The sequence below is a fragment of the Poeciliopsis prolifica genome, unplaced genomic scaffold (assembly GCF_027474105.1).
Source record: "Poeciliopsis prolifica strain line A6 unplaced genomic scaffold, Auburn_PproV2 SCAFFOLD012, whole genome shotgun sequence".
Lineage (NCBI taxonomy): Eukaryota > Metazoa > Chordata > Actinopteri > Cyprinodontiformes > Poeciliidae > Poeciliopsis > Poeciliopsis prolifica.
Window position 1 is genome coordinate 10,334,919 of NW_026562387.1, and position 13,025 is coordinate 10,347,943.

The window sequence follows — 13,025 nt, forward strand, 5'->3', positions numbered from 1 at the left end:
ATTGGATGCACCTCAGATCGATTTACAGATCATTGCAGAAGTGTCAATTTTTTTCTTCCAGTTTGGAAGAAATGTACTCAAAAATCTAAAAGAAACTTGGTGACAGGAAGTAAAAGTTTGGGCTGATATGGGTTTCCGAAATAGACAATGACCAAAGTTGTTACAAAGTGTTAACAAAGTGGTGTAATGGGAACAGACTTCATGTTCTGGAACAAAGTCCTGATATCTGTCCTGTGTGTGAGCATATCAGCCTACAACCAAACTTGACTGTTAAACCAGTTCCGTCTGGAGGAATGAGCTAGAATCCAACAAACTATTGTGAGAAGCTTATGGAAGGAAACCTAGGATGTTTGCAAATATACGTAAACTTATAAATAAATCTCACATGGGATTTAGCTAGTAGAAATAATTTTGATAAAGTGAACTGACCGAGATAAGATAAGTTTGGTCCGATTTAAATTCAGATAATTGTCTTAATTTGGTGTTTTCAACTGTAAAATATAGGAATTTGAAAAAAGTATTTCCCCCTTATATATATATTTCTATTAGCCTACAATTTTTTTGTAGTATTTATCATATAACTTTACATTCTTGGGATAGATTCTCGATAGATAGAGGAGGTACACATTTTACATGTACCTAGAAAACTAATGGAGCCTCATTAGACACGAACGCATACAGTGATGCTTTTCTTACCGTTTCGTGATTGGTTGAGACTTCTTACACTCGCGATCCCATTGGCTGTTTCGAAGGTACAACCCTCTTCTGCACGGATTTAGGTGTATCTAGATTGTTTTGAGAGATGAGCTGAATACTCTGCTAGCTTAGCTCCCAATGTCTAAGTTGTTACTGGAACATATATTCACCACAATGCCGAAGTTAGAGGTTGGTGGAATTTACATTTGTTTTGCGACGCTTAGTTACATGGGACGTAAATTATTTCGTTTTTAATTTGTCCAATAATTTAGGTAACGGTAAGCTAAGATAGCTGTTGGCTAACTAGCTAGTTTAAATGCTCAGGTTGATAGCTTCTGTTTAAGTGACAAAACTGACGTTTGAACGTCATCTGTTGTCGATATGATTATGTTGAAGTAGAACATTTGTTTGAACAGTTTATCAAATAAGCTGTTTTTATGCAGAAGTTTAAATGTTACAGCATTTAGGTTTGCAATAAAGCTTGGTTACTCTGCACTAGCATGTTAGCATCCAGTTGCTCTGGAGGAAGCCCAAATGTAACATAGTATAGTTGTTCATACGTAGCTGTTGATTACAGCGTTTTTGTGTTGTGTGCAGGACGGGAACAGACCGGACTTAAGGTCCAGTTGTTGAATGCGTTAACTGGTACCTTTCACCATTCAGGCAACTGTTAAAACAGGATGCCAGAGATGACTGAAACTCAGACACCTGGTCGAAAACCCAAGTGAGTATGCTTATATACATATGAACATGTTAAGTTTAAAGAGAATAAGTATATTCAAAGCATGGGAAACGCTTTGCTTAAATAGACAAGCTCCCCATTCTTTGTCTCTTTTTTTTGACAAAAAAAGATTGCACTGCTCATTGATTCTGTTTTTCTTTTCTCCCATTTTTCTTTCCTTATATAAGAAAACGTTCATCTTAAATCCTTTAATTGAAAATGATCCTCCATTGTTTGGATCATTTGTTGCTTAACAAATTGTTGATCATTTGATTTAAAACCGTAAGATATGTCTTAAATCAGTTATGTCAATATCAGTGTTTGATATATTTTAATGGCAAAGGATAACAAAAAGTAAAAAAAAAAACACCTCAAATTGTCAATGTGTTCCTGGAAAACATTGACAATTTTTAAGTTGTTTTATTGCTTATTCATTTTTCTGTCAGTCCATTGACTATATCTGCTTGTCCTTTATTAACAGAATAAAATTTAAACGAATGTCCATTCAGTTCTGTTTTGTGCCCTATTTATTTGTTTCTCTTGATTGAAGTGAGTCATGACTTTAAAGGCAAAGTACAGACTGATCTGGGATTGCTTTGTACAAATGCACCCCAAGTTCATATTCATCCTGATGATCACTGTATCCCCTTGTCTAACTTGAAAGAAATTACTCCAAACATGTTTATATTCATTTATTCTTTTTCCTTTGAAACAAATGCACCAAAAATTATGTTGGCCACCTATAATCTTTGTAAATATTTTAAATGCATTATGAATTGTTCACTTTTTGCAGAAAGAAGAAAAACAAAGAATCTCATAATGCAGGTAACATCATATCTGCTACTTTTGCAACTTGAGTTGTCGGCCGTTTTTTTTTTTTTTCTTTTTAAACCTAAAATTGAACTGGATTATAAAAGGTATTTTCTCTTTGTTTGTGTCTGCATATAGTTGAGAGACACAGAAAGGAGAAAATTAATGCGGGGATTAATCGCATTGGGAATCTTCTGCCGTGTTCTCAGGCACTTAAACAGGTAAATAGCTGCTTTTTATTGAAATACAATCATCCATGTGTCTATCTAGTACAATGTGTATGTTTTATTTTATGTCAATGTTCTGTTTTTAGAGTAAGAACATGATATTGGACCAAGCTTTTCGCTACATTACTGAGCTGAAGAAACAAAATGATACACTGCTTCTGGACGGTGGTGATAAAGTCCAAGGTCAGGGTTTTTGTTTGTACTTTTTTAAAAAAATGTTTATGAACTTTAAAAGAATCTTGTATTTATTCCGCAACCCTCAACCAAGTCTACCAACAGCAAAGTGACAGGCTGCGCTTGAAGTTTTTATGCATACCAACAATATATTATAATAATGAAAATGATAGAGCTATAAGTTTATTCGGCCATGTTTCTAAAGTAGCATGTGGGGCGGTGTCCGGCATCTTTTAGATGCATCTCTGGTCCAAAATATCTGAGGCTGAAGTACTGCCTCAGTATGCAGTTAAATTCTCCAGAGTCCTGCTAATGACCTCATTATTTGACTCTGGTGTGTTGAAGCAGAGGCTTGTGTAAAAGAGCTCCCAATCTTGAGAAAGCAGAAAGAATCAATGGCTTATCCAGTCCTGCCCCCAAAAGTAGCACCTATTAAGAAAAAGAAAACCACTGCACAGTTATGCTCCACTTGATGTTGGTCAATTCCTTAAATATTTATCTAAAAATACAAATACCTGCTTTGCCTCTATGCAGCTGAAGAGATCCGGAGACTGCGGCATCAGTTGGATGAACTGAGAAAGGAGAGCGCTCACTACATTGAGCTTCTCAAAGCTCATGATATTAGCCTTTTAGAAGACCCAACTATTCACTGGAAGGGAAAGCACCGCTGTGCCAAAGTGGCAAAAGTGACTCCTACCCATCAGCTCCCAAAGAGAATTGTTGTTTATTCCAATGGCAATGTGATCGGCCCTGCAGGGAAACAGGCAAGCCTGGGAAAGAAGTCCTCTGAAGCAATTCAGCCATCATCTGATGCCAGATTGCAAATTAATGCAATAGAAGAAGTCAGTACTTCTACCACCCCTGCACTGCTCCCAGGCTCAACCACAACACCCTCTCAGTCAAAATCAAATCTGAGGATGTTGGAGCAGTGTGTGGTTGAAACACCTGCTGTAGGCCCTTCTTTGGCGCCTTCTGTGTCTTACATAACTCTCCAGATCCCTGCAGCCACTACATCCCTGCTCCAGCAGGTGCAGCCTGATCCCCCGCCTCAGAGCATTCCCTTAGTAGCTAATTCAGCCTCGCCACATACCACCGAAAGCACGGCGCAGTCTGTGTCCACACGCACTACATCTACCCAGACCATAACCTCTGCATCATCGGGAGGTTCCTCTTTGGGGACACAGGACACTGCCATCAGAACTGTAAGCTATACTGCAGTTCCTGCCAATCAAACTGTTCTTAGAGCTGGAGCTGCAGGCAGCACACAGACAACCTGGACAACATTGCAGATGGCAGGAAACACAGTCCAACCAGTTTGCCAGAGTTTGTCCGCGCCAGAGGTCAGCAGTACCACCCAAGCGGTCCAACAGGTTACAGTATGTCCTATGGGCAGTAGACCCTCTGTTAATCCTGTTCAAATCCAGCTGCAACCACATTTGCCTCTACAGCAGGCACCTATCACAACTCATATTCCAACCAATTCATTCAAAAGTACCCCTCAGCTACAAGCTGCTGTTCTAAACCGGACACAGCCTCAATGTGCGGTTGTACCCCAATCAGCCATAGTACCGCAGCCAGCTGTGATTGCTCAGCCCCAGCCTGCAGTTCTGCAGCCAGCGTCGTTGGTTCCTCATCCTCCAACAGCCCTCATTCCACAGCCTCAGCAAACCCTGGTTCCTCAGCATCAAGCTGCTGTGCTACCCCTGCTGCAGACTATGCAGGTGCTGCAGGTCAACCCAGCTGGTTCTACCACTGCAGCACCTGGGGTAACTGCACCTCAGAGCACGAACAATCCAAGTGTTGTCATCCTGCAGCAGGCCAGTGCCTGCCCCACCCAGCAGGTTGTGAGAGAGGACATTTCGAATCAAACACCTTGTCAACATATAGTGATCATCCAAGCCCCCAGTCAGGCTGTGCCTGCTCCTCAGAGCTCCCAGCTGAGCATTGGTCCTCCCTCGCTCCCTGCTGTTTCCACTCAAACACCGACCACAACCAGTTCAGTGACTGTCCCTCCTTTACAAAGTGTTGGGGGAAAGCAGCTCGTGCATATCCTGCCTCGTCCCACCCAGCCTGAGGTAAGCCATCCTCTGCAGGTCAGCCAGGGATGCTCCTCTTCACCAGTCTCCACAGCCCCACAAACAATCACTGTGAATGGCCAGGTGTTTGCTCTGAAGCCAGTAAAAACTTCTGACAAAGGCAGCTCCCAGATCGGTCAGAGCACCCTCCAACTGGTACAGCCCACCACCACTGAGGAACCCACTACTAATGTGGCCCTCAACACTTTAGGTGCCCTTAGCAGTCTGAACCAGAGCATATCTCAAGGCCTCCCTCGGTCTTGCCAGAGCAGTTGCCTTCTTACCCCGACACCTGTCACCTCATCACCCACTGGACCTGTACCTGGATCTTCACCTGCTCTACCTGCTCAGCAGCTACAGGTTCCTTCGGGGATAGCTTCCAGCACCTCTAAGCCTTCAGGAAAAAAGCCCCACATGGTTGTAAACACAAAGAGAGTGGTAGCTAAAAGGACGAAATGTCCCTCAAAGAAAGAGCTAAGGACTGCACAACTAATTCCTCTCAAAAAATCTGCTACTGCTAAAGACAGCCAGGCAGTTGAAGATAAAGCATCTCAAGTTTTACAGTCCTCAGCAAACGTTCACCCAATGGACACCACAATTTCAGAGTCCCGAGATGCAGTATGCTCTGTAGCATCAGGTCAGAACACACAGCAAATGATTGTGTGCAGTTCATCCAGCAACTCTGTTGTATTTTGTCCGATGCAGGATAAAAGCTCTGTCTGTGCATCTCAGAGTAACTCAGCTGCACCAAAGGTCGTCTGTGAAACAGCTATCAAGCCATCAAGTGGCTCAACTTTAGCAATCAAGACTAAAATTACTCCAGTTTCTAACAGCAGCTCTGCTGTAACCAAACCTTTGGTGTCACAGGTTAAACAGGTAACTGTTACTACTACAACTACCATAATGCAAAGCTTACCAGTTGCTGCTTCTTCTGTTGCTAAACAAAATAAACCCACTGCAGTCACCTCTGCAGTTTCCAATGACCCTCATGTATCTTCTGCTTCTGATTCTAGTTTGTGTTTGCCCCCAATCTGTATTCAGACCACTGCATCAGTGGCTCAGAATACCAACACAGTGCAACCTACTGTTCCCCAGAAATCAAAGGTCCAAGATCAACCATCTTCTTCTCAGCCCATCACTTCATCCTCTTCTCAGTCCACCTCTTTATCCTCTGCACCCAACACACCTCTCACCTCATCACCCACTGATTTGGCTCCAGACACTTCTATCACAGTTTCCACATCAACTACAGAAATTAAGAAAAAGGCTAGTACTTCAAGAGCTCCTTCACAACAAAATGATGTGAACATTCCCCCGCCTTCCTTGTGTCGTCCTGCAGAAGTCAAACCAACTCAGACAACAAGGATTGATAGGGATGCCTTGGAGGAGAGGCCTTCCACAGCAGCAAGAAAAGATGGATTGGTTGGGGTGATGTCTGAAGTTCCCTTAAAGAAAGGCTTTGCAGTGTCTCAACAAGTTTACACAAACCTGGACGACCAGGCAATGGAGCAGAATATGACATCCAACAGGCAGACTGATTCTCCAATGACCACAGGGGGAGCTGGTGGTCGAGGATTCTCTGTTGCATCAATGCTTCCTCCAGGTCATAGCATTGGTGTGTCTTCCAGCTCCTTTGGATCATTTGCGTTTACATCCGAACAAGCGGAGATGTTCGCGTTGGCAATGCTAGAACATGACAGCCCAGAGAGAAGAAGTGGAGGATGCTCAGGGGACAACACTGCTTCAGCTACATGGGACTCCCCCAAAACCCCACCTGTATCTTCCAGCAGAGAGAGAGGCTCAGCTGGGCAGCAAGGCAAGATAACCAAACTAATGGACCAAGGTGCGGCTAAACACCATGATGTGTCTGTGAGTGGGCCAAACAGACATCTGCAAAGTATTGCTTGCTCAAAATCTCAACCTCTCCCTCCAGGACAGTCTCAGAGTTCAACTCAAGGTGGGACAGCCACTAGCCTTAGTGTTAACAATCTGATAAGATCCAGCTCCAGTCACCAACCCTATCCCAGTTCCCCCAGTATGACGGCCCAGCAGGGGTCAACTCCCTCTCCAGCTGGGACATCTACTCATATGTCCCAACCCTCAAGCAACGCCATCTCAACCTGTTCAGGCACTGCCCAAGTAGTAGAGTATGCTGCCTTGAAAAATAATGCTTTAAGAGGCCCACCTGGAAGTGTGTTAGGTGAGCGACATGGGAAGATCATTTCCAAAAGACAAGCCCCAGAAGAAGCAATGCTAAATGCAGGAAAACGACCAAAGCCTTGCCCTCCTCCGGGTAACGCAGTGGGCCACATGGATGTGAAAGCACCAGACCACAGTCAGATGATGTTGGGACAGCTGCCGTCCACCTCTGCAGCTGTCATGACTAGGATTAATTCAGAAAATGCAGGCCCTCTTTTCTCATCAAACTCCTTCATGAGCCCAGTAGTGCGCCCCATTGATGGTCACTGCCCCATTCAAGGTCCTCCTGAGCAGAACCAGGCAGGTGGCCTTCATCTGCCACAGGGTCACCCGCAGCATTCTGTTAGCCAACCCAGTCAGCATTTGGGAGGGAACCTTTACATGAAACAGCAGCAACAAGAGCAGCAGAGACACCATTTATATCACCTGCAACACCACCTGACTCAATCTGACCCTGCACAGCGCCACTCACTACACCAGAGGGCGCTGCAGGAGCAGCAGCAGCAACAACAACAGCAGCAGCAGCAGCAGCAGCAGCAGCAACAGCAGCAGCAGCAGCAGCAGCAGCAGCAACAACAGCAGCAGCAGCAGCAGCAACAACAGCAGCAGCAGCATGTCCAGAAGAAGCGGGGAATTGTCAGAGGGAATCAAACTGGCTCACCTGCTGGCTTGCAACAGAAGCAGCAACATCATCTGGAAAAGTCTGGAATTCATCAGCATTCCCATCAGCAGCAGCAGCAGTCACAGCACCCACAGCAGTCCCACCAACAGTCTCAACAGCATCAACAACCAACACAGCACCAAGCCTCTCATCCACAACACCAACAACAGCAGCAGGCACACCAGCAGCCTCCCCAGACTCAGCATCAACAGCAGCTGCAGCAGCAGCAGCAGAACTCTCATCCCAGACATCCTCAGCATTTACAGCAACAGATTCAACAGCAGCACTTTAGGCATCAGGACAAGACATGCGAGGCCCAGTCAGTGGGGTCCAGGGCCCATCACAACAGCCATCTGGCTCAGCAGGACCACCTCAAGGTGTGTATGGGTAGCATGTTAGTAATGTGTAGGGTATGAACATTTATTTGAATCTGAATAAGAAATGCTGTTAAAGTTCATCCTCTAAATTATAAACCTTCCTAGTGCCTACTAGCACCTGCTTGTTTTAGATGACAGAACCTTTCTTTCACTCTTAGCTCTTTCATTCTTTCTTTTGCTGTCTTCCTTTAGCACTTTTGCTCTTGTTTCTTTTGTTTGCTCTCTTTCTTTTGCAGTTTATTTGCAATAACCTTTTTTTCGAAACAGGAAACTATCAAAATGTAAAGGAACCCTGGAATTGGCCGACTGAACTCATTTTTATTGATGATAAATGATAATTTGCAGAATTTCATCCTTGTTTCATTTTACTGAGGAATATTTTATGACATATTATTGTCTTCTTTTTGTTATAGTAAAGGTTTTTGTGTCTTTAACTTGTCATTCTGCAGTCTGGTCAGGACCATAATGCTATGCAGAGGATGATGAGCGCTAGAAGCTTGGAGCAGCAGCTCATCTCTCCTCCCACCAACACGGTGTCTCGTTCGTCTGAGCTGGCCTGTGCTCCGTCTCGACAGGAGAGACACCGAGTGTCGAACTACTCTGCAGAGGCGCTCATCGGTAAAAGCTCCACTAGCGGGGATCAGCAACAACGCATGGCTCTCCATCTTCAGCCCGGTCGTGGTGCCACCCAAGAGCAACCAGACCTCCGCAGCTACCTGGATACATCGCGAGGGAAGGCTGGCATTGTTCACAACCCTCAGAACCGTCTTTCATCTGACCATTCTACATCTGCTGACCAACGCATATCTGAGTGTCAGTCCTTCAAGGCGATGGCTGGTGGAGGGGGAACGCATCAGCTCAGCAGTTTTGAAGCTCAGGGCTCTCGTGGGAGTGACATGGCTCCCAAGTCGGTACCCCCCTCTCAGCGGGGCCCTCAGGGACAGCAGCAGGGAGGATTCAGGATGAGCGTTGGCCCCACTGCAGACGTAAGAAATCGTGGCAGCTACAGTGGACCCCATCCCGGCCCTCAGGGAGTCCAAGTTGGCCCTGCGCTGCCTCGGGAACAGGAAGGCTGTCACCAGAGTTTCATGCAAAGCCTCCTTTCTCCCCACCTTCCTGAGCAGAGCAACCATCAGCGAGCAGTTCAGTGTTGCCCCCCAGTGACCATGGAGTACAACTGCATGCCTGGAAGTTCATCAGGAGACATCCAGGCCAAGGCCTCCAGTCCGAGCGTGCCTCAATCCCAGAAGGCCCCAGCTATGCGACTCACAGAGGCCAACAAGGGCCACATTTCTCAGGTCAGCAGTAATATGCATGTAGGGCCCGGCATCCGAGCAGGTCTGCCCCACCCTCCGACCCCCCACAGCAGCTCTGAACCCGGCCGATCCTCTGCCATCCCCAGACCACCTGTTGCTGTCAGCCAGCATTCCCGACATATACCCAGAGACGCTCATCCCGTCAAACTGAGACATCGATCGGGAGCGCAAAGACCCACCAACCCTTTTGAGGCCGAGGGCCATCTACCTTTGCCCTCAGGAGGAGGGGTCCTGCTGGGCCGGCCTCAGTCTGGGGGAGAGAACCGCCGGACCACCATTGTGCGCTTGATGGCAGACAGCGCACAGGTTCCCAGTGACAACAATCTTGTTGCTGACCAACACCTGGCTCAGAACTTTGGGTTCCCCTTTATTTCAGAGGGAGGGATGAACCCTCCTCCTCCGATTAATGCAAACTCTACATTTATCCCTCCAGTGAGCCAACCCAGCACCTCCCGCACACCGTCCCTCCTCCCTGTGGAGCCTCAGAACACTTTACCCTCCTTTTACCCCTCTTACTCTCCAGCTGCCCATCCCAGCCTCCCCGGTGATGTTGCCCTCCAGTACTTTCCCAACCAAATGTTTACAAGCCCGAGCGCCGACAAGGCCAGCGCTCCTCCTCTCAACAACAGATTCAGCTCAATCCTCTCCCCTACGCGACCAGTGGGGTTTGGTCAGGCCAGTTTCCCTTTGCTTCCAGATATGCCTCCTATGCCATCTTCTGGAATCACCCCTCACATCTCCAACTTCAGCCTCACCTCGTTGTTCCCTGAAATCGCCACCGGCATGCCCTCTGATGGCTCATCCATGCAGATGTCCCCTCTGCTATCCCTCACCAACACATCATCAGCTGACTCTGGCAAGCAACCCAATCGTCCGGCCCACAACATCAGCCACATCCTGGGCCATGATGGCAGTTCAGCTGTGTGATGAGTTTCAGTGTGATGCCTTTTTGGACTGTAGTTCAAGAGCAAACAATTGCATTTTCTGTTTGAAATGTGTAGTTTGTTTCGATGTTAAAGAAGTCATAAAGCACTTGATGTGAGGGGATTTGTTGTTTACATATCCACTCAGTTTCAGTAGTTTTTTTTCCCCTTTTTTGACATGCCTAATGTCAGAGTAATCACTTAAAAATTTTATAGTGCTTTTGAATTTTATGAAAATAAGTCCTGAATGCTCTTTTTTGAAATGTTGGTTAAACTGGTTCTGAAGAAAATATAAAAGTTTAGAACTTGAATTTTGGGTCAAAAGGAAACCTTCTGCACAGTTACTAATTTAATTTACTAACTTATCAGGTTATACTGTACAGATTTTTCAAAGAGCTATTTTGTAAATACCAATATTTCATATCAAAGTTGCTAGATTATGTATTTGTAAATATAAAATTGCTAAATAAAATTTATAAGGATAACATTGTCATTTTTCTGATTTTTTTTCCTTTTCAGAATCCAGTTCATTTTAAAGAATTAGTATTCAAAAATGCAAAACTCTAACTCATCTGAGTAGGCAGGAAGACTCCAGCAGTGATCTGCATCACAGCAGATATGAATTGGCCTTTGAAGATAACACTGCTGCCCAACAGTATAATGAAAAGGCCCAGGATAATCTAATGTTCAGATGAACAAACCTTTCCATCATCTCTAGATTGTTTTAGCTAGCATACTTATTGATAACTAGTATCTTTCCTAACTTTAGCTTTTATATACCATTTTGAAACATGCTAATGTTCTAATAACTTTGTAATTCCCCTGCCTTTTTTTGCAGCTAACATGTCAGCATTTTAGCTGCTGTCAACATAGATTAGCTGATGTTATGCTAACATGCCATTTGTAGCTTATTTAATAACACCAATGCATAGCTGTGAATGCTGTATGGCACAAATATATCAGGCATTGAGTATAGCAACCAAGAGCAGACGATTCATGCTTTTTCCACTTAAAATTTCCATTGATTGTCTTCATTTTAGGTTCTACATTTCAAATACCTTCATAAAATGATTGGGCTGAGCAATTCACATCAAGTGGTTAGTATATTATTACTCGAAACATAGGCTAATGACTTGCAGCTAGTCAAAAGAAACAGAACAACCTTAATTATTTTATAAGCTTTTTATTTACATGCAATAGTGCTCCAGCATGTGCAGAAAACAGTCTGCACTCTTTAGGGAGTTTAGATTCAGGATCTCCTTCATTTTGATCACTTTTATGTAATACTTTTTCCACTGACTAGTGAGAAAGGAATAATACTAACACCTGTCACAGCTTCCTCACCTGGCAGTCTTTTGGTAACCAGCGAACAAGTAAACAGAAGTTGCTGCAGAGTAAAGTTCAGCTTATTGATGACTGTTATTTTCCAGAATCTCTCCCATTCAGTGATGATTAAAAAAAAAAAATACCATAAACTCCGACAAATAAATAACTATGCACAATATATAATCTCATGTACACTACTGAAAACAATTATTTAAATTGCATACACTTGTTAATAGATTGTTAATGAAGAGCAAATTATATTATGTTACAGTTGTACACAATGGCAGTTTTCAGTTCTTGAGAACGTGATGACAAGCACCTCATAATTACAGCATCTGATAGGAGAAATGGTCCCTTTGTTTCTGGTCTGCATAAAGCTAAACACAATGAACATTTAGGAAGGGGTTAACGTCTGCAAAGTGAGGAATTAACAGGTGAGGTTTGGACATGGAAGTGCGGAATAAATGGAAGTCGCTGTGGAAATGCAGACTCCCCTTGTCAAGGATGTAGAGTGAGCAGATATATGAATAAATTGTGTTTTATATGAAAATACCCACATATACAGTATAATAACACAAATATATGTACAAAAGCATAAATATATAAATACTCTAATACAAAAATAAATATATTCTCTTTCTTTTCCTGTGTCCACTAAGAGTCTGTTATGCATCTGTGGTGTCTGACGTCCCTATGTTCTCAGAGGACACTTCATTTGGGAGGATGTTTACTTCCTGTATTGTATCTTGGGATTGTTGCATTGTGGTTGTGGAATAAGAGGAGGTAAAAACTCTGTCGTCCTCAAGTGACAAAAGACGAAGAGGTTCTTGTTCTGTAGGAATGAAAGAGAGCAGGTAAAATATGTTTAAGATTCCTACATTGGGGAAAAAAATACTCAAATCTCAAAGGGTTATTTGCCACATTTGTTCCTTCCATATTAGAAGAATCCACACTTACTTTGATTGATGTTTGGCATGCCGTCACCAAACCTAACTCCGCCTCCTACTTCCTGTGAACCGACAAATTCATGGGAAGACCCCAGAAGCTGATGAGTGGCATCGTCAGGAGAACAGTGGCTCTGTTCCTGATGATCCACCTCTCTGAGAAAAACACACATTCACAATGATAGCAGCATGTTTTTATTTTTAGCTTTACTTAATAAAATCTCATTGGCAGAATTTAATAGTTATTAACCTGCTGGAGTACTGGTAAAGAGGCAGATGTCCATTTGCCTGTGGCAGAAGCGTGTTGCACTCCAAGTCACAATCCACTTCATCCTGCAGAGTAAAAGTACACGAAGGTTTTTATTCAACAATAAAATAAAACATTAGAAGTAGTAGCATAAGTGTTACAAAGTTTTCTAGTCAGCAACACAAAAAGAACAGAAACTATTGCCATATGGTTTTGGGGGGGGGAAATAAATAAATCACCTTCCTGTCCCACCCAAGTGAACAACCTGAGCCAGAATTTAAAATTAGCTTTGAGTTTATTGTCTGGACTGAGATCCAACATTTAGTTAT

General features: G+C 43.9%; 2 protein-coding genes across 3 annotated transcripts in view; one reads left to right on the forward strand and one right to left on the reverse strand.

Annotated features, from left to right (window-relative positions):
• The first annotated feature begins 797 nt into the window (after positions 1-797).
• On the forward strand, positions 798-10,712 carry LOC129364611 (basic helix-loop-helix domain-containing protein USF3). Of its 2 annotated transcripts, none has more exons than XM_055037368.1 (7): positions 798-885; positions 1,294-1,420; positions 2,211-2,242; positions 2,366-2,448; positions 2,541-2,637; positions 3,163-7,940; positions 8,390-10,712. In XM_055037368.1, exons 2-7 carry the CDS (start codon positions 1,377-1,379, stop codon positions 10,181-10,183), a joined length of 6,828 nt encoding a protein of 2,275 aa, XP_054893343.1. In that variant the 5' UTR covers positions 798-885; positions 1,294-1,376; the 3' UTR covers positions 10,184-10,712. The 2 variants fall into 2 exon arrangements, with proteins under 2 accessions (XP_054893343.1, XP_054893344.1); XM_055037369.1 differs by having other exon boundaries at positions 810-885; positions 1,360-1,420.
• Positions 10,713-11,346: 634 nt separating this feature from the next.
• Positions 11,347-13,025, reverse strand: part of boc (BOC cell adhesion associated, oncogene regulated) — a 31,735-nt gene continuing 30,056 nt past the window's right edge. The window contains exons 16-18 of the mRNA XM_055037370.1: positions 12,700-12,782; positions 12,463-12,605; positions 11,347-12,337 (exon numbers count right to left, since the gene is read on the reverse strand). Coding sequence (XP_054893345.1) covers positions 12,171-12,337; positions 12,463-12,605; positions 12,700-12,782 — 393 coding nt within the window. The 3' untranslated portion in view covers positions 11,347-12,170. The remainder of the gene's footprint in view (positions 12,338-12,462; positions 12,606-12,699; positions 12,783-13,025) is intronic.

Coding starts and splice junctions, on each gene's coding strand:
- LOC129364611 (XM_055037368.1), top strand. CDS start 1,377: ATGCCAGAGATGACTGAAACTCAGACACCTGGTCGAAAACCCAA. Junction 1,421..2,210: donor ACACCTGGTCGAAAACCCAA/GTGAGTATGCTT, acceptor CACTTTTTGCAG/AAAGAAGAAAAACAAAGAAT. Junction 7,941..8,389: donor CTCAGCAGGACCACCTCAAG/GTGTGTATGGGT, acceptor GTCATTCTGCAG/TCTGGTCAGGACCATAATGC.